At 34.9% G+C, this 25,790-nt stretch overlaps 1 protein-coding gene across 3 annotated transcripts; it reads left to right on the plus strand.

Annotated features, from left to right (window-relative positions):
- Positions 1-2,208: 2,208 nt before the first annotated feature.
- On the plus strand, positions 2,209-25,678 carry GUF1 (GUF1 homolog, GTPase). Of its 3 annotated transcripts, XM_032334205.1 has the most exons (17): positions 2,209-2,598; positions 4,595-4,706; positions 4,859-5,007; positions 5,274-5,354; positions 6,431-6,508; positions 7,673-7,756; positions 11,948-12,012; positions 12,912-13,115; positions 14,439-14,578; positions 15,338-15,461; positions 15,956-16,088; positions 17,100-17,243; positions 18,216-18,349; positions 21,618-21,719; positions 22,986-23,105; positions 24,652-24,688; positions 25,502-25,678. In XM_032334205.1, the coding sequence occupies exons 1-17, from the start codon at positions 2,434-2,436 to the stop codon at positions 25,637-25,639; spliced, it is 2,010 nt and encodes a 669-aa protein (XP_032190096.1). In that variant the 5' UTR covers positions 2,209-2,433; the 3' UTR covers positions 25,640-25,678. The 3 variants fall into 3 exon arrangements, with proteins under 3 accessions (XP_032190096.1, XP_032190097.1, XP_032190098.1); XM_032334206.1 differs by lacking the exon at positions 21,618-21,719; XM_032334207.1 differs by lacking the exons at positions 22,986-23,105; positions 24,652-24,688; positions 25,502-25,678 and adding an exon at positions 22,824-22,971.
- The last annotated feature ends 112 nt before the right edge of the window (positions 25,679-25,790 follow it).

Raw genomic sequence — 25,790 nt, forward strand, 5'->3', positions numbered from 1 at the left:
GTTAACTAGCAAGACCCTACTTAAAGTTCTTCACAAACCTGGGTGAGGTTGTTTTTTCCATATATAACTCCTGCTACTTTTCTCCTTCTTTCCCCAAATACCGTCTATTTTGTGATTTAAAAATATTTATAAAGTCCTAATCTGAAAATATATGAAACTCTGAAAATAATCACAGATTTTAAAAACTGACTTAAAAAATGAATTTCAACCTGTATTTTCCACTGGAGACACATGATGGCAGCATTTTAGCTGCCTAAGGGCTGTATTGCAACTCCTTTGTTAACATCCTATGGATATGCTTATAAATTTGCACATGTGCTTTGTGAGGACTACTGTAATATTATTTTAAACATTTTAAACATTATTAATAGTATGCTATCTCTACTTTGAAATTTTAGAGACTCAAACTCCCCTTCTTCCCAAACTGAAAACTAAATAAACTTGTGCTGCTAAAGATATTGCAGAGAGTTGAGCTTTGGTTTCAAATACAGATTTTTCTACTTAACTATTATATAATTTCAGACAACTTACTTAATTTCTTTGCATTTATGTATCAAGTACAGTACCCTTAGGAATTCTCAGTGGTTATTTTTCTAATGAATACATATTACATCTGTAGGTTTGGGAATGTAGCATCAACTACATAAGATACAGCAGTGTTCCCAAAGGGTGGGACTTATGAAAGTACCAAGATGCTTTTAGATGAGAATAGCCAATCATAAAGAGAAAATTCACCTTTTCTTTTTTTCTTTTTAAGATTTTATTTATTTATTTGAGGTAGAGAGAGAACACAAGCCAGGTGCAGTAGGAGACGGAGAAGCAGGCTCCCTGCAGGGCAAGGAGCCCAACAAACTGGGGCTGGATTCCAGGACCCTGGGGATCATGACCTGAGGAGAAGGTAGATAGATGCTTAAGTGACTATGTCACCCAGTTGCCCCAAGAAAATTCTCCTTTAAATTTTATTTCAATACTACTAATTAGGTCAAGGAGAGAAACCTTTGTTTACTGCTATGTTTTTAACATAACATTTTTATGTTTCTCTAATGTCTGCTGATCTACATTTGTTTGTTCTTGTTTTTTGCTTCTTCGTTTTGAGAAAGAGCATGCCCACAAGTAAGAGTCACGAGAGAGGGGAGAGGGCCAGGGCCAGAGGGAGACAGAGACTCCTAAGCAGGCTCCAAGCCAGACATCTGACTGGAACACACCACCCGATTATGAAACCCCCACCCCAGTTGCTCAACTGACTGAGCACTCAGGAGTCCTGCTAATCTATATGTTTAATGAAGAGAGATTCAGAGCCTTTACTAGGTGAGATCTTAGCACTGAATCAATTTTTTAAACAAATTACACTTATTTTTACGGTTTTATTTTAATTCATGGCAGGTCACAATACTTTTTTATTTATGGTAATGATACAAAACTTTTTTTAAATAAATTAAGTATAAAAGGTAATTTGATTTAAGGAAAATATTAAGTATATAATAGCAGTATATATAGTGAAAGCAAAGAGAATAACATTCAAATTCTTGCACTTTGCAACTGATTTATATGCAACTGCTATGAATTATTGTGTTCATTATAATTCAAGGTAGCTGTTAAATTTACTCTCTAACAAAGGTGGTAGCAATTACTGTTGTATCAAGTATTGTTTTGATTTATAGTACTCCAACAACGAACTAGAACCAATACAATGGTGAACATCAACGCTGCTGTCGTCTCATTCCTCTGCACCAAACTTCAGATATTCCAGAAAAGCCCAAAAGAGAGAGTGGGAGACAGACACTGAACGTGCTACAGAGGTCTCATGATCTCTTATCATCACCCACGTTACTTGGCCAAAGACTTGCCCTCCGCAAGGTCAGTATTTGTTGAAACCGTAACTTGAAAATAATGGAAGATTTATGGCAGTTCAGGGTGTAACTCTTTTCCACCTTTTGTTCTGGTCCAAACTTTCCTAGGATACATTACTGGAATCAATTTTACCGCCCGTTTCCTTACAGAGGCAGTAAAATATTAGCCACATCAGTAACAGCAGGGGGGGTTTATTTCGACTTTCAAATTTTAAAATATTTGCTATATTATTCTGGTATTTGGTAGGAACCTGAATCAGTACACGCTTTCAGACTCCGACAAACACTAGGACAGCGCTCGCCCTCACGTGACTTCGAAACCGCCTCTCGCGGAAGCGCGCTGACGTCATCCGGCCGTGCGACCTGCGGACGCCGCCCCGCGGCGCTGCGTCTCGGGTGTCGCGCCGCCGGAAGCTCTAGTTGGGCCACGGCGGCCACAGTACTTTTTCTTCTCCCGCTGCGTAACGCTGGTTGCGTCTTTCTCGTGGGCTCTTAGCGGCGGGCGTCTTTGCAAACTTGGGGCACAGGCCATGGCGTCGAATTGTCTCGGGACCCTGTCCTGACGCCTCTGTAGCGCGGAGGGATGTGGACTCCTGTGGGTCGTGGCAGGTGGCACGGTCGCGCGCTCACGGTGTGGGCCGCCGCAGCTGCACATCGGGGGCTCCTGGAGCCTCGTCCCACGCCGACCCGTGAGGCTGCTGCCAAGTCCAGGACTCTCGACCGGCTCTACAGCTCTGCCGACCGCAAGGTGACCCCCATGAGTCTCTGATGAACCGTGTTTTAAAACTAGGGGGGACGTTCCTTGCAAAAATGTAGGCTGGAGGGGCTTCCTAGACGGCGTGTGAATGCGGGTTGAGATGGCGTGGGGGAGGTAGAGCTAAGGGAGCGCCTCGCTCTCGGGTTTCTGGAGGCTCCACCGCTCCCCACGGTGACCTTGGGCAAGTCACTTCTCGAGTTCACTGCCTTGTAATGTCAGTAACTAATTTATTGGTTAGGCGAGGCACTGATGCAGGGGTTTTGCGTGTTTTTAATTCTCTTAAAAGCCTGCTGAAGAGGCTAGTGTAACCTCCATTTTCCTGCAGCTTACTAGCTCTGTGGCCTGGGGAAGCTACTTGAACGTCCAGTAACTTTTTTTCAGTGGTAAATGAATGAGATAAGAATAAAAGAATGGCTCTTCATGAGGATGGTAACTACGTAAGGAATAAGACTTTTTAGTCCGATATCTAGAATGGAAGACGTGCTGGGTATGCTTTAGCTTCTGTTTCTTATTTGATTTTAAGTGATCCAAAGCAAACTTGTTTTCTGAGTGTTCGTTCTTGTGGTGGAGAAGGTGGGGAATTCAGCAACTTTTTAAAAAATACACTATTTACTTACTAGGAAAAGATACAGTTTAGGCAGGAAAGTAGAGTAATTGAACACAAGTTAGGAGTACCTGGAAAAAAATAAGACTTAAAGTATGATAATGCCCTCTTCTAACATGCTTGTGGAATGTAAAATGGATTTATCTTGCAATTCAAAGTTCTTAAAAGTGGTACAGTCCTGTGTATCTTTTTAATTGAATGGCAATTGAAAGGGCAGTGTGGGAAATACACCGGCCAAACAAATCAGGTTTAGTTTTTAATCAGAATTTCTTTCAAATATAAGTTGCACTTTCATTGTCTGCTTTGTATTGCAACGTTTATGAAAAGAAAACGTAAAGCCCCTGAGTATTCTGTATTTCATTGTAATTTTACTTTTTTTTTTTTTCTTTTTAAGATTTTACTTATTATTTGACAGACACAGTGAGAGAGGGAACACAAGCTGGGGGAGTGGGAGAGGAATAAGCCGGCTTCCTGCTGAGCAGGGAGCCCAATGCCCAGCGTAGAGGCTGTTCCCAGGACCGCAAGACCCCAGGATCATTACATGACTGGAAGGCAGTCACTTAACAACTGAGCCACCCAGAAGCCCCAAGAATTTTACTTTTTTAATGCTGATTATAAGATGGATTTGCTTGAAAAAATAAAATGTTTAGAGTACCCAAAAAGATGGCATATTCTACTTGAATAACCATTTTTAGCAGTTTGCAATGAGTGTACATAAAACATTAAAGAAGATGTATAGAACTAAAAATCGGGAGTTACATTTTAAAATATTTTAAAATTTTGAATGATAAGAGGTTTTTTCCTTTTCTTTTCTTTCTTTTTTTTTTTTTTTTGCTATCTTTTTTTCCCTCTCCAAAGAAGTTGCTAAATAACATAATTGTATCTGATTAAACTTTTGAAGATTCTATTAGGAGCACAGATTTTAAAATAGATTTGACTGCTGACTAAATGTGTGATGAGGACAAAGAATTTCCTTTTTTTCTTAAAACTTTTCTGTAGTTTTTTTTTTTTTTTTGCTTCAGACAGTTTTATTAGACCAGGCACTCTAAGGCTGATCAGGAGTTCTAGGTATCTTGTGTTGTTCTTTCATGAAAATAAATTCATTTCCTCATTGGCCCTCTAAGTGGTGGAAATATTTATAAAGGACTCTTCTTTAGCTTGGTTGTCACCTTGACTGTGAAACTGATATATTTGATAAGTGTGGTTTTAATCATTTGCTTGTAATTAGAGTTTAGCCATACACCTTTTTATTGTCATAGGAATAATATAAATGTTATAACATGAAATGGTTTAGACTAAAGGAATAATCTTTGAATTAATATTCTTTTTTCATATAATGCAAAATGGATACTCATAAATGTTTTATTTTTCTTCCCTTTCTAGGAAAAAATTGACCTATCTAGATTCTCTGTTGAAAATATTAGAAATTTCAGTATAATTGCACATGTGGATCATGGCAAAAGTACTTTAGCTGACAGGCTCTTGGAACTAACAGGTATTTTCATTTTATGTTATATAGTTAATTGATGGCCATGAGTAATTAATCATCATTTTTATTATGATCTTTAAAATTTTGGTTTTAATTTTATATGTAATATTGTGTCTTCAAAAGCTCGTTGAAGTATCAATAAGTATTTCTCTTTATAGGCACAATTGATAAAACAAAAAATAATAAGCAGGTTCTTGATAAATTGCAAGTGGAACGAGAAAGAGGAATCACTGTTAAAGCCCAGACAGCATCTCTTTTCTATAATTGTGAAGGAAAGCAGTACCTTTTAAATCTCATTGATACACCAGTAAGTTTAATATTTTATCTCTCTTGTTAAGTCAGCCTTGTATGAACAGTGGGAAAAAATCCTTGTTCAGTTTTTGAACTGAACATAAACACTTTGTTCTTTGTTTTCTCAGTGTTCTTACGTTTGAGTAATTGTTTCACTCGAGTAGAGGCTAAAAAAAGAAATGACTAACTTTTTATCAAGGGGAGTGAGTAGATTTGCCATAATGCTCCTCCCTAAAAATATTACAGCTAACTTTAGAAATATCAATATTTTTTGTTTTTCAGGGCCATGTTGATTTTAGTTATGAAGTATCCAGATCACTCTCTGCTTGCCAGGGTGTTTTACTTGTGGTTGATGCAAACGAGGTAGGTACTTTTAATTCCATGTGGTGTGATACGCTTTAGGTTATTTCAGGATATTTTCCTTAAAATGTATTTTGGAAATAGAATTTTTGTGTTTGAAAATAATAAGATTTATTGTATTATTTAAGCCCAAAGCACATGATTTAGTCCTGGTACTTTGAATTTTATTGCACTAAAGCAGTCTGTGAAATTGACTAGTTCATATTTTAAACACTTTAAGCTGATCAGATGAATGAAGGGAATGTTGAAGTATATTATATTTACATTCATCCTACCAAATACTCATTTTTTAGTAGTTCTTTATTGGGAGTTTTAATATTAATTTTTAGCAGAACTTGAAAATGAATCTATTTTGGAGGTTATTTTGGGTGATTTTAAGGTAATAATGTTTTAAGTTTGAAGAAACATGTCAGTAACATTACCAGGTTCTTGTTTGGTATAAAAAGAACCATAAAACATATTTGTTGATGATATAAGACCTATTATGTACTATTAAACTAAGCTTTTGATATAATTCAGTTTCTCACAAACTTTTCATTTAAAACCCAAGATAATTGTTGTGTTAAACCTTCCTTGTTCCTGTCAGGGAAAATTTATCTCTAGCCTATACACATAGTACAGGGTTTTATAAACCACATCGTATGACTGTGCCTTTAGTAGGCTTTCATGACCTTGAGGTTCATGTTTCACTTTTTTTTTTGTCTCCAGTAATGCTCTCCAAAATGAAAGGAATTTTCACAAGGAATTAACCAGATTCATGGATAGGACAGCTAGAAATTATTCTTGAAATCCAGTTGAAAGAACTAAGGTACAAAGGTTTTATCACCGTAAGATTACAGATCTAGTTAGCTAATGTGCCAGGACTAAAACACAAGTTTTCTGCAACTGATTACAATAGTATTTCTTGTTAGCCGTTTTTCCTCTGTGGAAATACTTTATATATATTCATGGAAGTATAGATACTGTACTTTACTCTGTACCTCTGCTTTTGGTGAAGATGTGTGGAGTAGCTTAAATTATAAGTTTTGTGATAAATGGTAGAATGGTCATATCAGTATCTTCTGTCTTGATTCTTTTAGGGTATTCAAGCGCAAACTGTAGCAAACTTCTTTCTTGCCTTTGAGGCACAGCTGTCAATAATTCCAGTTATAAACAAGGTAATTCTAGGGGTGCCTGGGTGGCTTAATGAGTTAAGCCTCTGCCTTCGGCTCAGGTCATGATCCCAGTGTCCTGTGATCGAGCCCCACATTGGGCTCCCTGCTTGGCGTGAATCCTGCTTCTCCCTCTCCAACTCCCCCTGCTTGTATCCCTCTCTTGCTGTGACTCTCTGTCAAATAAATAAATAAAATCATAAGTAAATAAATAAATAAATGAGCAAGGTGATTCTAATGAGACAACAATAATGTTTATTATTTTATTTTCTAAAAGTGAATTTGGTGTTTGACTATTAAATATACTATTTTTTATATGAGGAATCTTCAATTATATATTAAATGTATTGGTAGGATTTATTTCTTTAAATTGCACATGATAGAATTGCAACTCAAACTCCTGTATCCTTACACGTAGTTGAGAAGGCAGTCTCCCTGAATTGACATGGAGTAATTGAAGGCTGTTTCTTTAGGAAAGAAATATATGCACAGCAGCCAAAAAATTATGTTTATTACACTAAAACATATATTAGAAAAGAAAAAGCACTTAAGATCTTGGGGAAAACAGTGTAACATATGAAACATAACAGTTAAGTACTAAGCTGAGTACTGTTGATAAACCTTAGCTTTTATATTTTGAAATTAATAAAGAATCTTAATTTTAAAATATTCATTATGGGGTCCCTGGGGGGCTCAGTCAGTTAAGTGTCTGATTCTTGATCTCAGTTCAGTTGTGAGTTCAAGCCCTGCATTGGGCTCTGCTCAACATGGTTCCTACTTTAAAAAACAAACAAACCAACCAAAAAATACCTGCATTGCATTCAGTTGAATTTTTTTATAATGGAGTTAAGTTTAAATGAGGCATAGTTGTTTATGGTAAGACAGTTTGTTGTCATAAGTTACATCTAACTTGTAAAATCAGTTTACCCGGTGTTGGTTGATATGTTGTTATTGAACTCTTCTGCCTTGAATTGCCTGCTTCCTAAAATTTTTGCATGCTCTGCTTTGCCTACCCTCTGTTTTTCTGTAGCCATACTTGTTAGAATTATATTGACTATGAAAAATAGAGGTATCAGTTATTATAGGTATGCTTTTGATTGTCTGAATGCTATTAATATGTAATACATTTTATTTTTACTGTGTTAAGACATAATGAATTTTTTTCTTAAGGTAGATCTGAAGAATGCTGATCCTGAAAGGGTTGAAAAGCAAATTGAAAAAGTGTTTGATATTCCAAGTGATGAATGTATTAAGGTAAAATACCCTTTTTCTTGAAGACATACTTTAAAAAATGTCAGGTATTGGCCTAAGTGAAATTTCATAGTATTTGATAGCCCATCGATATATAAAGTTTTCATAGTTTTACAAAGTTGTTTTTACTAATATTTTATTTGATCTTCACCAAAAATCCTTATTACATGCTTAGGACAGATAGGAATTATTTTTACAATCCAGTTGAAAGAACTAAGGCACAAAGGTTTTATCACTTTCTTAAGATTACACAGCTGGTTAGCTAATGTGCCAGGACTAAAATGCAAGTCTTTGCACCTGATTACAGTAGTATTTCTTGTTAGTGTTTTGCCTCTGTGGAAATACTCTCTTTATATATTTATTTATTTAAAGGTTTGTTTATGTTTATTTTACGGAGAGAGTATGCAAGAGTGGGTGTGGCAGGTGGAGGGAGAGAGAATCCTCAAGTATACTCCCTACTGAGTGCAGAGCCTGACTCAGGGCTCAGTCCCAAGACCTTGAGATCATGACCTAAGCCAAAATCAGGAGTCAGAGGCTTAACTGGCTGTGCCACCCCACCATGCCTGGAAATACTCTCTTTAAAGAACAGATTCAAATTAATTACAAGGCATTTGTATGTATTAGTTTTGGAATTGACAAAGCTTTTTTTAATAATAGAACTAGATATAGTAATAATCTTAAACAACAGATTTTATTTATATCAAAGTTGATATTACCTTTTTTTTTAAGGTTTTCTTTATTCATGACAGACAGAGAGATAGAGAGAAGGAGGCAGAGGCAGAAGCAGGCTCCCTGCTGAGCAGAGAGCCCTATATGGGACTTGATCCCTGGACCCAGGGATCATGACCTGAGCCCAAGGCAGATGCTTAACCAACTGAGCCACCCAGGCACCCAAAGTTGATATTACTTCAAATTTGAATTTTTTTATTTACCTTTTAAATGATGACTAGGTGTTGAATAGCCATGGCCAGACTGTGCTGTGCTATGTTGTGTGTCAGTGCAACAGTATAGCATCAGCTTCCACTTTGGTCTCATTTGATTTTTTGAAAAAGCTAGTTTCAGATGATGAATTATTTTCTTTTGTTTAACTTTAACACAGTGGAGGATTACATACAACATGGTATTAACTGAAAAACTGTTTTGTTTTTTTTTTCCCTTGGAGATAGATACACACATAGAGAATTTAATGGTTTTTATTACAAAGAGGGACCTCATTATAAAGCAGTCCTGGAATTATGGTTTCATAACTTGGGTTATGTTAAAGTATAATGAACTATTCTGATTTTAATACATCTTTACAAAATTTATTCAGATACTTGTTTGGAATGTGCCAGCTAGGGGCACAGTTGTGAACAGGCTAGATAAGACTGTGATATCATTGTGTTATGTTTTCCTTAGGGAGGCCGTCATTAAATGAGTAAAGAAAGAAGTAAGCGAGTAAGTGTAGTAATTATTGAATAAGACAGGTATTATCAAGAAAATTCATTTAGCAGATTGTGTTGTTTCAGGTGGAGTCTCATACTTAACTATAGAAAAGTAATTTTTTCTCAGATGCTATGATGCAGAGTAACTTAGGGCATCTCTGATGAACTGAGACTAAAGAAATGAATGTTGGGAGAAACTTCCAAGAGGAGGAAAGAGCAAGTGTATAGGCTTGGCATGTTTAGCAAGGTTTGGCATGTTTAAGGAACAGAGCCGAGGCACATTAGATGAGATGGCTTTGTAGGGATAGGCAGGAATCAGGTCATGCTGAGACTCTTGCTGTGCTGAAGTTTGAAAATGATTCTATGATAAAGGATTTTAAGGTAAGTGAGGAAAATAAACTGATCTGGTTGCCTTCTAGAGAGTTCATTAGAAAACAATAAGAAGAGGTGAGGGGAAACTGGTTTGCAGTAATAGCTAAAGAGCTTATACAGGTGGCTAAGTATGTGATGTTGATGTTGGAGAAGTCGGCAGATTTGATGTTTATTTGGAGAGATAGGAAATAGATACTTGGATAGGAGAGATTTGCTGTGGGTTACATGTGAGGAAGTGAAATAAAGGGAAGAATCGGGTAGCTTTGGGTTTAAGCAAGTAGCTGCTACTAGATGAGTAGGAGTTGGAAAGGAAATGATATAGGAGAAAATAGAAAGCTTTGCTTTGTCTATTAGACATCCAAGTAGAGATACTGTATAAATCTTTTTTATTTTTAAAGATTTTATTTATTTATTTGACAGAGAGAGATCACAAGCAGGCAGAGAGGCAGGCAGAGAGAGAGAGAAGGAAGCAGGCTCCCGGCTGAGCAGAGAGCCCCATGCGGGGCTCAATTCCAGGACCCTGTGATCATGACCTGAGCTGAAGGCAGCGGCCTAACCCACTGAGCCACCCAGGCGCCCCAAGAGATACTGTATAAATCTTTAATTCAGGCATTCATGGAAATAATTGTGATCAGAGATAGATACTTAGGAGTTGTTAACATGTATGTGGTAAACAAATAGGGTTTCATAGGGAGAAGTGTAGAGAAAAGATCCTAAGAGTCAAACTACATTATTGTGAATTTGAGGGTGTTACAAGTAAGAACTAGAGAAGAATTTGAGTCGAATTCAGAATAAAAAGTATGGAAGGATTGAGTCTTCAGAGAAGGGGGAATAATTTCCAAATTATAGAAACTGCAAAGAGGTTGTGAGTATAGATACAGATAGATTCATATATTTTGGATAAGGAAGTTTGTGATATTTTCTGTTTCCTTAAAGAAAATAACAGGCAAAGTCATCAACCAAGAGTGAATTGGCAAGAGGGGAAAATGTGTAGATTGAAAAAGAAGGTAGTGTGAAACACCTTACTGAGTGGTAATGTGAATTTACTATGGGTTGCATCTTGGGAAGTTAGGAAGTTTAACTGCACGTTCAGATGTGTGGACATGAATTCGGAGAAACTTTCCAGACCAGTTACTTGATTTTTCTCCAGTAATGTTGAGCCCTTTGTATTATAGGCACAGAAAAGACACTTGCTGGGGCACCTGGGTGCCTCAGTCAGTTAAGTGTTTGACTTTCACCCAGGTCATGATCTTGGGGTCTTGGGATCCAACCCTGTGTTGGGCTCTATGCTCTGCAGGGGGTCTGCTTCTCCCTCTGTCCCCCCTCCTCCCGCTTGTGCTCATTCACTCACTCTTTCTCAAATTAATAAAGTCTTTAAAAAAAAAAAAAAGGTAAGACACAGTGTTGGAAGCAGTCACAGTTGAGTTTTACCAACCTTATGATAGGGAGAGAATCGGTAGTGGTTGAACAGTGATTGTAAATAGTGGATCTCGGAGTTTCTGCTGGGAAAGGAAGGGGCATGGGGCTAATGGATAGTGAAAGGAGATAGTCCAGTCAGTGGTTTAGAGATGGGAACTTGAAGGATTGTTGCAAAGAAGGTACTGGAGTCTAGAGCAGTGGTTCTCGTTAGGGGGTATTTTTGCCTTGTAGGAAACATTTGGCAATATCTGGAGTTGATTTTTGTTGTTATACTGGGGAGTAGGTGCTATGGTCATCTTGTGGGTAGGTGACGTGCCATAGATTCTGTTAAAAATCCCTTAAGACAATTATCAGTCCAAACTGTCCTTAGTGCTGACTTGAGAAACTGATCCGGAGAGAGTTTAAAGGTTAAGAGGTGGTGTTTAGGAAATGGGTTTTAAAATCAAGATTTCAGAGATAGTCCAGCTATTAGTTATGACAAAGTTGAGTCATGCCTGTGTTTTTTGAGTCTTCAGGCTTGCGCTCTCAGTGCGAGAAAAATAGTAGTAATATCCCTTGTAACTACATGTGTGTTATCCACATATATTGTTTATTCTCTTTACACAACAATCTTGAGATTTAGGAAAAACATGAATGTTCATTTATTAGATGGGGAACTTGAAGCTCAAATATGTATTGCTCAAGTCATATAGTCCATAGAGTCATAACTGTTACTCAGGTGTTTTTAAACTCTTAAGACCACTGCTCTTTCATTACCGTAATCAGAATGTTTTTGCAGTTTAATCCAAGAACCACAGACTCACCTAACTGTATTGGAAGGACATTTGTCAGTATAGTATATGCTTTGTGCTTCCTTTTATTACTGTCTTCAAATTCATAACTCTTAGAATTCTTTCTTTTTTCTGATTATAAAGCTCAGTCATCTGGATAGAAAAGTAGTCTTTAAATCCTTATTTTTTTAATATACTTTTTTTTTTAGATATCTGCTAAACTTGGAACAAATGTTGAAAGAGTTCTTCAGGCAGTCATTGAAAGAATACCACCGTAAGTATTTTGCTATTTTTGTACTTTTTACTTGTCTTCAATAGTACAAAGGCCATCAGTCTGATCTGTAATTTTAGATTAGACTATACCTGTGGTGAGTGATAATACATTATTTTTAGTTGTACATAGAAATCAAGTACAGTATAGAAAAAGAAAGCAAACAAGGGTGATTGAGTTCTCTTCTTAATAATCATTGTAATAGGGGTGCCTGAGTGGCTCAGTGGGTTAAAGCCTCTGCCTTTGGCTCAGGTCATGATCTCAGGGTGTTGGGATACAGCCCCACATCCGGCTCTCTGCTCAGCGAGGAGCCTGTTTCCCCCTCTCTCTGTCTCTTCCTGCCTCTCTGCCTACTGTGATCTCTGTCTGTCAAATAAATAAATAAAATCTTAAAAAATAATAGTAATAATCATTGTAATAGGGGCACCTGGATGGCTCAGTGGGTTAAGCCTCTGCCTTTGGCTCGGGTCATGATCTCGGGGTCCTGGGATCGAGCCTATATTGGGCTCTCTGATCAGCGGGAGCCTGCTTCCCCCTCTCTGTTTGCCTCTCTTCCTACTTATGATCTCTTTCTCCATCAAATAAATAAATAAAATCTTAAAAAAAAAAATCATTGTAATAAAGGGACTTGAATAAATTAGCATTTTTTGTGTTTTAATACTGAATAAATGTATTTCATCAGTTTCATAAATCATCTTAAAACATTTAAACTCAAGGTTGAAATAAAATCAATATAAAATTAGGCATTATACTTTTTTGGAAGATATTTTTATTTTGGCTGTCACTTATTAGCCTTTCTTAGGTACTAGAATAAATTAAGCATAATAATATTTAAATAATAGTCATTTTATTAAGAGTTGAATTAATTATATGTACATTTTCTTTTTACTTATTTTTAATAGTCCTAAAGTGCATCGCAAAAATCCCCTCAAAGCTTTGGTGTTTGATTCCACATTTGACCAGTATAGGGGCGTGATAGCCAATGTAGCGTTATTTGATGGAGTGGTTTCCAAAGGAGATAAAATTGTATCTGCACATACTAAAAAGACATATGAAGTTAATGAAGTAGGAGTTCTGAATCCTAATGAGCAGCCAGCACATAAACTGTAAGTAATCTGCAGTAGTAATTAAAATAGATTTGTATGTGTTGCAGTTTCTGCCTTTCTCAGCTTGGTATGCTTAGAATGATCCCAATTTTGCAAGTCAGAGAAGAAAAACCCAAACTGATAATTTAATGCACCTAAATATTAAATGCTCTTGCAAAAGGAATCTCATGTGTGAAGGACAGTATAAATTTGATATATTTTTATTCCTTTTTACTAGTCATAACAAATTTTATGATCTGCTGTATTTGATGAGCCAGTGAAAGAGATGGTTCTGTCACCATCCAAATCATACTGGGTATCAATTTTGATATTTAATTTTTTTGTAGTTAGATTTTTCAACACAAAAGTAGTGAAGACAATTTGGTAATTTTTTCCTTTTGTATGGAATTCATTGTAAAACTTTGTTTAAAATCCATGGCACATGGGGTTAGTAAGGTCGTGTGTATTAGAAAAACTGAATTCTGAGTTCACTGACAAATACAGAGTGCCTGCTCCATCAGTACTGAAAGGTACTGCTGAGATAAATCATCTGGCATATACCAGGAGCATTCTAAGGTCTTTGTTTCCTCATCTGTAAAAATTAAGGTAGTGACCATATAGGTCACACTTGATAGTTTAATGCTTGTTTAAAACCAGCACTATTTTGCTCAATACATTTTTTATTTAATAGAGTCATAAAGTCTATTTTAATTTTACTCAAAAGATTTCTGAAGTCTGTATTCCATCGTGTAGTGCATACATTGACCATTACTGTATCTTCGCTTTAGATTCTGATACCTTATCCTAAATGTAAATTAGTTTATCATGTAGGAAATTTGCTTTAAAAAAAAAAAAAGAAACTAAGCTTAAACTCTGAAATCTTGGGATATGCTCTTTTCATACAAGAGAAACATCAAATTGGTGCCAGATTTGTTTAGAGTTCACATTTTTCTGCTTGGTTTTAAAAATTTATTTTTTTTAGAGCACATTAGTGAGACAATTCATTAATAAAATAGTGTTTTACACTTCAAGAAGTTATTTTGTGTTTCTGCGCTTAGTTTTACTTTGTTTACATTATATTTGGAAGCTGTTGTTTAATATGCAGAGGTGGGCAGAGTCATGAGGAAGGCCATAGACTTGTGTTTTAGAGGTCCTTGATAATGGACTGTAAGGCATGGTATGTTCTTTTGCTGACAGTTTAGTGTTGAGAATTGATACGTAATACTTACTTTGAATTAGATGAGGTTTTCTTTGGAAAATATAATAATTTCCAGGAAGGGTAATTGTGAGTATGCACTTGAAACATTAAAGCAGTAAATATTTCCATATAATAATTTTATTTAGATATGCAGGACAGGTGGGCTATCTGATTGCTGGGATGAAAGATGTCACTGAAGCACAAATAGGAGATACATTATATTTACATAAACAACCAGTGGAGCCCTTGCCTGGGTTTAAATCAGCGAAACCAATGGTATTTGCAGGTGAGGAGCTCACAAATGCAGGATGAGGGCCAATTTATTATGTAAATTGAAATAAGAATTATTAGAAATACTCATTTTAAATAACAGCTAATTCCAAAATATTCTATTTCTTTTAGTTTTTTTGTGTGCTATTTATGTATCAGTTAATTTCGTATGTATAGTGCAACTTGATGTGGGAGATCATTTCCTACATATTTTTTTTATCACTTGTCAGAAAGTATAAGCTCTTAAACGAGTTCTCTGGTATTTAAAAGAACATAGATTTTCTTTGTTTCACTAGAGAGTAAAATCATTGCATTTGGAATATTTTTTTAGTTAGGATGTTTTCATTACTAATTGTCAGTGAACATTTACTGACTGCCTTTCTGTTAGTTGGACTTTGTTTAATATTGTACAGTACTGGTGTAGGCATGGCAGGTTTAAATCAGCAGGTTTAAATCCCCCCAGGTTGGGATTACCTCTCATATGCACGACTTCACAACCTTTTACTACTGTGTGATGTTAAAGACATTTGGAAAAGGAAGGCTTGATTGAAGGTCATCATGTTACTCTGTGCTGGATATCTAGCACTGCTTTTCTCCCTTTGTTTGTGTCACTGGGAAGTGTGAAGTTTGTTTACTCCCACGTTAGGCAAAGTCAGTCATTTGAGTTTTGGAGGATGTGAGAGATGAGGATGATTAATTTTGATCCTGGAAGCTTTGCATATTTATTTTTAGGCAGATTTTCACATGTGATAATTAGAAATCGTTGTGTCCTCAGGAATGTACCCTATAGACCAATCTGAATATAATAACCTGAAGAGTGCTGTAGAAAAGTTGACTATCAATGATTCCAGTGTGACAGTTCATCGGGATAGTAGCCTTGCCTTAGGTGCTGGCTGGAGGTAAGATTCTTTTCTCTGTAGGATCAAATTTTTATTGAAAAGTAAAGTTTAAGTGGTTCATTGGTCCTGAACATTTCATCTCTGAAGATAAATTCTTAATAGTGTAAAGTGAACCAACATAAACATCTGCCTATTTCACATTGTATTCATACTCTATGGGTAAACTTTATGGCAATTTTAAATAGAATTCCAATAGAAATTTTTTTTTGAAATTTTCAATCCTATTTAATGAAGTTTTGTTAGCATTTTATTATGTGAATTGCTTGAATGACCTTTTTTTTGGGTTGCCTTTCGATTCTACCCATCCCCCACAAAATAATATTCTATTATTTATAATTTTTTATAATACTATAATATATAAATATATAGTATATAAAATAGTATATAAATAATATATACATAATATAGTATTATAGTCTGTAACACTATATTCATCAAAGAAGCCAGAGCCCATGAGACATAAACATTTTGGAGTTTGCCTTTTTCTCCCCCAGGTTGGGATTTCTTGGACTTTTGCATATGGAAGTTTTCAACCAGCGACTGGAGCAAGAATATAATGCTTCTGTAATTTTGACAACCCCAACTGTTCCATATAAAGCTGTTCTTTCATCAGCAAAATTGATAAAGGTACTATTGTGAACCAGCATACAAGGGAAAACTAAATAAGTGTGTGTCTATATATGCAGAACGCAGGAGAAACTTTTTAGTACACCATTACCTGACTAGCTTTTACATGAAATATTTCTTGATTAGTAGCATTAAAAATTGAATTATTTTATGACTAATGATGAAGAAGCCACTTGAGAACTAATTTATGCAGTATTTTTCTTAACCTGATAGAAATCTATGTATTGTCGATACTATCCTGTTACTGAGAGTAAAATGTAGAATCATTGATTATCTGTCTAAATCCAGTACAGAAATTAAGAATATAATTTGGTCATAAGTAGTTTATCTTAATGAAAGGTGAAGTATTCATGGCTACCTGGCTATAGGAAATTTTAGACTTCAAGGTAGTGCTAGAGACAGTATTGTATTCTATCTGAATGGCAGTCTCTTCATTTTAAACAAATTTTAACTTTGGCATCTGTAAATATTTTCCAACAAAATGAACTTAGGAAACTAATGGTAATGCCTTATAAGGGCACTTTTACATCATATTTTTTCTAAGTGGTACATAAGATGTGCTTAGTAGATGTCAATGAACGGGACACATTACTTACTAAAAATTGTTATTAAGGGGTTATGATTGGGTGTTTTTAAAGTACAGAGCATGTTAGGGGTGCCTGGGTGGCTTAGTGGGGTAAAGCCTCTGCCTTCAGCTCAGGTCATCATTCCAGGGTTCTGGGATCCAGCCTTGCATTGGGCTCTCTGTTTAGCAGGGAGCCTGCTTCCCCCTCTCTCTCTGCCTGCCTCTCTGCCTACTTGTGATCTCTGTCAAATCTTTAAAAAAAAAATAAAATACAATAAAATACAAAGCCTGTTAAGATAATAGCTTAACCTTTAGGAATTCTTTTGATTTTATTAATTCAGCAAATGCAGTTATAATAAATTCTAACATTTACTATAAATTAAAAGATTTTAAAGCGTGGTAATTAAGACTTATTTTTAGCTGTTGGTGATTTTTCTTATTTTTAGGAATACAGAGAAAAGGAAATTACAATCATCAATCCTGCACAATTCCCTGATAAATCAAAAGTAACAGAATATTTGGAACCAGTTGTTTTGGGTACAATTATCACACCAGATGAATACACTGGAAAAGTGATGATGCTTTGCCAGGTATAAGTGTGATACAGTTTAATATAAAAGTAAATTTTAGTCCTCTCTAACAGTGGTTTCCCACTTAGGTTTTTTCTGAAAGTTTTCTCTCTGTAGAGCACATTGAATTTGTAAGAACTTTTCATAAAGATCTATATCTAATGTGTATATATATACACACACACACTATGTATGTGTATATATATGTATATGAGAGATGTAGGTATAGATATACTTCTAAAATAATTTTGATTTTAAATGAGAAAAATAGAACCAGAATTTTGGTCATCTGTGTTAATTTACTGACTTGAAATATTAGCCCACAGGAAAGAGATTTGATGCTTATTTATACTTACTAGCTCAAAGAACAATTTCTTTTAGCCTTTATAGTACTTGAAAGTGAGGATAGTTTGAAAGATTACTGTAATACTTGACACTTTTGACTAAAGGGTGGGTATTCCCTATTTTGCCTTAGTTTTTGCCACAGTGTAATAAAGGACTTAATCCATAAATCATAGTCCTCAAAAAAACTATTTGAAGTACTCTGACATATATTGGAAAGAACTCTCAAATGATTACTAGTGGACTTGAATTTTAATTCTGTAATCACAAACTAGAAAACTTGGGTCAGTTGCTTAATTTCTTGGGACTAAGTTTATTTGTAAAACAAGAAATCAGAACTTTGATGTTATCTGTGGTTAATTTGGTTTATCATTAAGTACTCTATAATTTTAAAAAGATAAAATTGTTAGATAAAGACAAAGGATTAAAAGCTTTGGTAATAAATACAATTAAAATATGAAATAGTTGTTTCTGTATTAAAAGTGTTATTTGCAAGTTTTTGTTAGACCATTAAATATTCCTTCATTTTGTCCACTGTTTATTAGGATTTGTAAGGAAATTTTAGGTTGGGATATTGACATCTTTCTATAGTCATTGTAAATCATTTCATCAATAGGTTATCATTAAACACATTTCTTTTTTCTTTTTTAGGCTCGAAGAGCAGTTCAAAAGAATATGATGTATATTGATCAAAATAGAGTTATGCTTAAATATCTCTTCCCTTTGAATGAAATTGTGGTGGATTTTTATGATTCTTTGAAATCCTTGTCTTCTGGATATGCTAGGTAAAACTTAAATTCAGATACCTGGTAATTCTTTTGAAATACTGACCAACATGAATATAGAAAGGCTTGAAGCAACCTTAAAAGTATTAGAGAGTACTCCTAATTTGCCTATGGAAGAATGAGTTCCTTTACTTCATAAAACTTTTAGCCTTCTTCTAATAAAAAAAATTAGTGTCCTCTTCATGAAAGAGTATACTCCTCTGTCCATTAAAAATTACATGTAATTTCAAGAAGCCACTGTGATCTTAGTGGCACATTTGTATGGTGGCACATTGGATTCCTGTGTTATATAATCCTAGGAGCACCTGTATATATTTGGAAAACAGAAGTACATATTTAGTCTGTAAAAAATGCTACATGTGTCCCCATACCTGTGGACACTTTATTAACTCGGTCTTCCAGAATAAGTGGTCCACATTATGAAAACCATTGTCTAATCTCCAGGAGTGTTTGGAGGAACAGCCTGATATAAGTGAAGGAAGATTTAATACTAAGTAACAAAGAACTCCATGCATAGCATTTTGGGAGTATTTTATGTTGGGGTAAATAAGTCTAGATGCCCTTAATACCCTGAGATCTTAAGTTATTGGATAACATATATTGGGATATTAAAGAAAGTATAAAATACGCTGGGAAAGTAGGGAAAATGAACATTCACATCTGTAAAATACACATGCACCTCCATGCATGTGCGGGCATATTTAATACTAACATTCAAAGAAAGATTCGTGTTCAAAGAACATGCTACAGTGATCTAGAAATTTAGCTTTATGAAATGAGTGTTAGATGAAAGAGTTATCATAATTGATACAAAGGAGTGTTCTTTTTTTTTTTATGTATTGAGAAACTATTTTTTCTACCTTTTCAGCCAATTTTTTTCTTATGTGTCTTCTTTCAGACAAGAACATAAGCAAATAAGTGGCAGTGGGATTTAAAGTAGAACGAATTGAGGCAGCATGTCATTAAAACAGTTACTGTGGGGCGCCTGGGTGGCTCAGTCAGGTAGGCATCTGCTTTCAGCTCAGGTCATGATCACAGGGTCCTGGGATTGAGCCCCGAGTCAGGCTCCTTGCTAAGCGGGAAGGCTGCTTCTCCCTCTGCCTCTGGCTGGTGTTCTCCCCCCTGCTGTGCTCTCTCTCCCTGACAAATAAATGAATAAAATCTTTAAACAAACAAAAATAAAAATTTTTGTGGTTAAAAGAATAATTACTAAGCTGAGTGTTTATAAACATTTTTAACGAAGTCTGTCAATTGTAGTTTGCATTTAGATACTTCTTTATGAGTTAAGTGGTCTTAAAATCTTTTAGCTTAGAAACTTAAACATACTTCAGATTAATGAAAAAACATATTTAATTTTGAACTATGTGAAAGTAAAATAATGCCACCTTTCAGAATTAAGGTGATTCTTATGTTCGAGATGGATCTTTTTTACATGTAGTCAGTTCCTAAGAATAAAAATGCATCATAGTCTATGTAGCCTAGCCATTGGCCTCTCCTGGACTTAGATAAGGAACAATTTCTCTTATACCAGGTGGCAAGAATCTTCTGCAGCTGGGTCAGAAGAAGAATTCCTTTGTTATTTGAGGACTGTAGTGAGGCTGCTTCTCATACTTAACTTGATGCAACTGTTTGTCCTTAAGCCTGCACGTAGCCTTTTTGAGTCCTAAATGTGTTCCTGCATCCAGGGGTACAGTTGAATGAATAATCTGTGTTTTGAATAGAGATTAGGTTTCCATTTGGCTGGCTTGGAAACAGAGACGTTTGCTTAATGGTTTCTTTTGGAAAAAAATGAATGAAGAAATTCTAAAATTTTGGAGCACAGAGAATTTTAAAGTTGTAAACAGGTGAAATCGAGGGACTATGTCTAGATTTTATTTCTGCATATACTTAAGGTGATATCTTTCATATAGTAAATGCTTAATATTTATTGAAAGGATTTTAGCAAAACTTTAGGTAATACGGTTTTTATGGTTTTAGAGAGTATTAGTATCAACTTACGACCTTTTTGCTTTAGAAACCAAAAATTAGCAGCTCTAGGCATTCGTTTGTTTTAAAATTAAGACAGTTTAGGACTATATATGTTCTTATCCATAGTTTAAAAGATATGTAAGCATAATGAAAGTTTCTTTCTCACTAAACTTCCGTTTTGAGAGTTAAACCTGTTTTGATTAGCATTGTAAGCTTTTGCCATATTTTTTAATAGTAATAGCTGATGCTAATCAAGTGCTTTAAAATGCTAAGCTAGGCTCTGTTTTTTTTGTTTTTTTTTTTTAAAGATTTTATTTATTTGACAGAGAGAGATCACAAGTAGGCAGAGAGGCAGGCAGAGAGAGAGAGAGAGGAGGAAGCAGGCTCCCTGCTAAGCAGAGAGCCCGATGTGGGACTCGATCCCAGGACCCTGAGATCATGACCTGAGCCGAAGGCAGCGGCTTAACCCACTGAGCCACCCAGGCGCCCCTAGGCTCTGTTTTAAACGCTGTTTTTGTATTAGGTACTGTTTCAGTGCTTTACACGGATTAACTCATTTCATCCTCAAAAAAGCCCTGTGAAGCTTTAAGCCGAAGAATAGTGTAAGAAATCCAAAAATCTTATTTATAGTGACTATCAGTACCATAGCATTTATTTAACTGGTAATAGAAAACTAAACAAATCCATACTTACTGAATCTTGGAGAATGACGTATTAATACATACTGTTGTCTACAGCCAGCCAGCTCTTGGGAGGAAACATTGGGAAGAAAGTGACATTTGCCTTCTGTGTCCCATTTTCCTAGACTGGCTTACAAGTTTATTTTCTTTTCCCCTGTGAAGCATGTTTCCCTTGCTTTTGTCTTTCATTTTGTAAATGTGAAAAGATGAGGGAGTTTGTTCCTCACTGTGGTCATATAGATCCTGTTTATGTGAAATGTATATTTACTATTTTGATAGATCTTTGGGTCAGGTGTAAGAGAGTGGGTAGAAAAAATGTTTTTTTTTTGTTGTTTTTTTTTTTTTTAAGATTTTTAAAAATTTATTTATTGGACAGACAGAGATCACAAGTGGGCAGAGAGGCAGGCAGAGAGAGAGAGGGGGAAGCAGGTTCCCTGCCGAACAGAGAGCCCAATGTGGGGCTCGATCCCAGGACCCTGGGATTACGACCTGAGCCAAAGGCAGAGGCTCTGACCCACTGAGCCACCCAGGTGCCCCTAGAAAAAATGTTTTGCAAAGAAAAATAATGCAGTCTTTTGGGAAGTATGTTTATCTATTACTTGGATGTTCTTTCTTGTTAGTTTTGATTACGAAGATGCGGGCTACCAGACTGCAGAACTTGTAAAAATGGATATTCTACTGAATGGAAATCCTGTAGAGGAGCTGGTAACTATTGTACACAAGTAAGTCGAATAGAAACTAATCATGGAATGTGAAAGTAACCACTTTTGACATGCTTTTATTTAATTATGGATTACTTATTTTTATTTGACAGCTATATTTTGAAAACTTACAAGTAATTAAATTTGCTTATACTGGGGCACCTGGGTGGCTCAGTTGTTAAGCTGCTGCCTTCGGCTCACGTCATGATCCCAGGGTCCTGGGACTGAGCCCCTCATTGGGTTCCCTGCTTGGTGGGAATCCTGCTTCTCCCTTTCCCACTCCCTCTGCTTGCGTTCCCCCTCTCGCTGCATCTTTCTCTGTCAAATAGATGAATAAAATCTTTAAAAAGAAAAAATTTCCCTGTACTAGTTTCTCTTTCCATTCTTTTTCCATACTGTTAAATGCGAAAGAATAGAATTGCAATAGCTAAAAAGAAGAGTGTCTTGGAAAGAAATATTTCCCGCACCAGAGTAATGTAGAAGAAACGGTTTTAAACTTTCTGATAGATTTAAAATTGGGAACAAAAAGTTTTTTTTTTTAAGAACAAAACGTTTTTTATATTAATTTTATAATGAAAAATGAAATATCCTACATGTTCAGCCCATTGATAAAAATAAATAGTGGAGCACCTCTTTAATAATCCTGTTAAGCTATTAAAATTATACTATGAAATAATTTTAAGTGACATAAAAATGCCTATTAAATAAAAGGTTAAACATATATTCACTATGATTCAAACTATAAAATATCAAACATATACAGGAAAATAATGGAAGGATATATGTTTTTAACATAGACATTCTAAAATGTTTAGCACTAGTTTTTTATAGATGAAGGGAATGGCATCCATAATGGTTTTGTGTTTTTTTTTGTTTTTTTTTTAATTTTATTTATTTATTTGAGAGAGAGTTAGTGAGAGAGAGCATGAGAGAGGAGAAGATCAGAGGGAGAAGCAGACTCCCCAAAATCTGGGAGCCTGATGTGGGACTCGATCCTGGAAGTCCAGGATCACGACCTGAGCCGAAGGCAGTTGGTCAACCAACTGAGCCACCCAGGTGCCCAATAATGGTTTTTATGTATGTTTTTCTACATTGCCTGTAATGGTCATAATGTTATTTTTGCAGTCAGAAAAGTCATATGATTCAGAGTAAGAGATGTTTATGACAGATGAATTCCATTTGAATCTTCTTGAGAACTCACCTTTACATTGATTATGCATATGGACTAAAAAGGTACTTTAAATGTTCATATTTATGATATGTAAATAGTTGCATTTTCTCTCTCAGAGACAAAGCACACTCTGTTGGCAAAGCCATATGTGAACGTCTTAAGGATTCTCTTCCTAGGCAGCTGTTTGAGATAGCAATTCAGGCTGCTGTTGGAAGTAAAATCATTGCAAGAGAAACGTGAGTTGAAATTCATTTTTGTTTTTGTTTTAGAAATGGCAAATGGTTAGAAATGATAGGATTAGAACTGTATTATGAGATAATATTGAAAAATTTAACTTCACATTGGCCTAAACTTTGTTCCTACATGTAGAAATAAATACTAATCTGATTTTTAATTCCACTTAATTGATAATTGTTGATTTACTTAACACTTAGTGATATTATTTATAATAATATAATGGGCATGGGTTTGAGGAATTGCTTTATTTCCATTCAATTTACTGAATGACTACTGAATTTCCTGGGTAAGGTATGGCTTATAAACTAATAGCAACTGAAACTTTTTAATAAGTTTTGAGGGGAAAAAAAGGTTTTGGAGATACTCTTCCAAAAGATAAAACTAAATTATGGTTTTTACTTGAAGCACTTAATATCACTTTTCAGAACTACCCAATTTAGAGATTAGAGAGTTGACAGACAGAGGAATGCTAACATGTTGAGTTTTGTATTGTAGATTGATTATATGATATGTAGCAGACATTGAAGATAGACTAATTTATGTAGAGAACTGGTCTTTTTGTATGAGAGATGTGATACACAAATCAGAACACGGAATAAGCTGCTCTACTAGTAACAGTAAGTGCAGGAAATATTGTGTAACATATTTCCTTGGTTTCTGGAAAATCAGAAGTGTCCCCTAGCTGCAAATTGCCAATCAGTTGTAGTTTAAACCCAAACCTACATGTATCAGTAGTGGTGAAATTACAGCCAACATTTTCCATAGTCATGGGACAAATTTTATGCCTATATTTGCAGTGAATTTCATTTCCTAAGGCAATTTAGTTTTAGTTAATTGTTTTGCATTTCATGAGTACCCGGAGATTGGGCAGAACTAGTTGATAACTAGGGAACATCCTGGAAAGCACAATTTAAAATAGCAAATAATTCCAACATGTGTGTTGAGGTAGAAGATACCTTAGAGGGAAAAAAAAAATAGATTTTTATATCTTAAAAGAAATACATATAAATGGAACTTTTTAAAATTTCTAAATTTCTTAGAAACACTGTAGAAATAGATTAGTTTGTATCTGTTTGGGTGGATATATTAAAATTATTGTTTGCCCTGAAAAGGGCTTTATAAAAGAAATAATTTTTTTATATTCCTAGTCACTCTTAACCCACATGTGGTAGAGTTAGTAATGTGATAACCATTTTTCAGTTTTTTGGAAGTAGTAGTGGTAAGAACAGTTTTAGGTTGAGCCAGAAATGATGTTAGGATGTTATACTTACTCTTGAATTTGGCCTAAATCAAGACTACCCACAAGCCCTGATGTTTTTTATTCTTAATAAAATTTATGTTAATGTTCATGTTGAATCCATTTTCTGTTTTATGTCAAATACATAAAAATAGATGCAAGAGCATTTGAGCTATTTGTTTATGGCAGTTTTACTTAGATATGACATGATTATTTAAATCTGTAAAGAGATTGCTTTTGAAAATAAAATTCTTATGAAGAGTATATTGAAATGATACAATTTTTATATAAAATTTCTTGTTTTACAGTGTGAAAGCTTATAGGAAAAACGTTTTGGCAAAATGTGTATGTATTTGCCTGTATTCTACTTTTTATTAATATATCTGTTTTCTTGAGTTAAAGTAAGGGGGAGATATAAATATATTGGTTTCCATTGTTTTTATAATAACCATTTCATCTCTAGTTTTCTTTTTAAATAGTTATATCTCAGCTTGACTGTTAATATATTCATTTTGATAACATTCTTACTTTCCCATCCTATTTATAAAAATTTCCTTTATATGAAGTACATATAATTTCCTTTATATGAAGTATTTTTGTAATAGTTATGATCAGGATAACATGTTTTATTGATCTAATTTATAAGGAGAAATTTTGAAGACAATGACTGTGTCTTACTCTGGGAAGAGTATGGCAATTTGAAATCCACCTCTCCTGCATGGCTTTGCCGTTTGTGGTCTCCTCTATTAAAATTTCTTAACTCAGTTATGAGAAATATATGGTTAATGCTTTTTTAAATCCTTAGTATGAGACTGGCACAGTTATGCCTGTGTGAATTTATTAGACTATGGCTATATGATCCAGAATTGTAAGACTTGAATCAGTAAGAGGCTTGATAATTAATTCTTGACATGCATAACATAATGTTGGGTTTCCTTGGTGATCTTCAACTCCATCTAAAAAATATATAAACCCTTTATTATTCTTTGAGATGTTAAATTATGACCTGCTATGAAGGTGATTAGAAAAGTAACTTTGCAGATGTCTACCTCATGGGTAATAACTGTAAGGTTATTATAGTTCTATTGATGTCTGTTTGTACTTGTATGATTTTCTGTGGAGTGATTTGGACTTTCAATTTTTAAAAATATTTTTCAGTATGGTGGTGATATTACCCGAAAGATGAAACTTTTGAAGAGACAAGCAGAAGGAAAAAAAAAACTGAGGAAAATTGGCAACATTGAAGTTCCAAAAGATGCTTTCATAAAAGTTCTAAAAACACAATGTGATAAGTAATTGGTGGAAAAAAATACAGTGAATTTTCATAAATTAAAACTTGTGTATCTTTTAATTTTTTTCATAATTTATATGTTGATGACAATGAAAACTATAAAATTTGCTGGTTGCTTTCTGGGTTTTTAGGTTTAAAGAACCTATTCGCTCTTTG

Source organism: Mustela erminea, chromosome 2 (genome assembly GCF_009829155.1).
Source record: "Mustela erminea isolate mMusErm1 chromosome 2, mMusErm1.Pri, whole genome shotgun sequence".
NCBI classification, from domain to species: domain Eukaryota; kingdom Metazoa; phylum Chordata; class Mammalia; order Carnivora; family Mustelidae; genus Mustela; species Mustela erminea.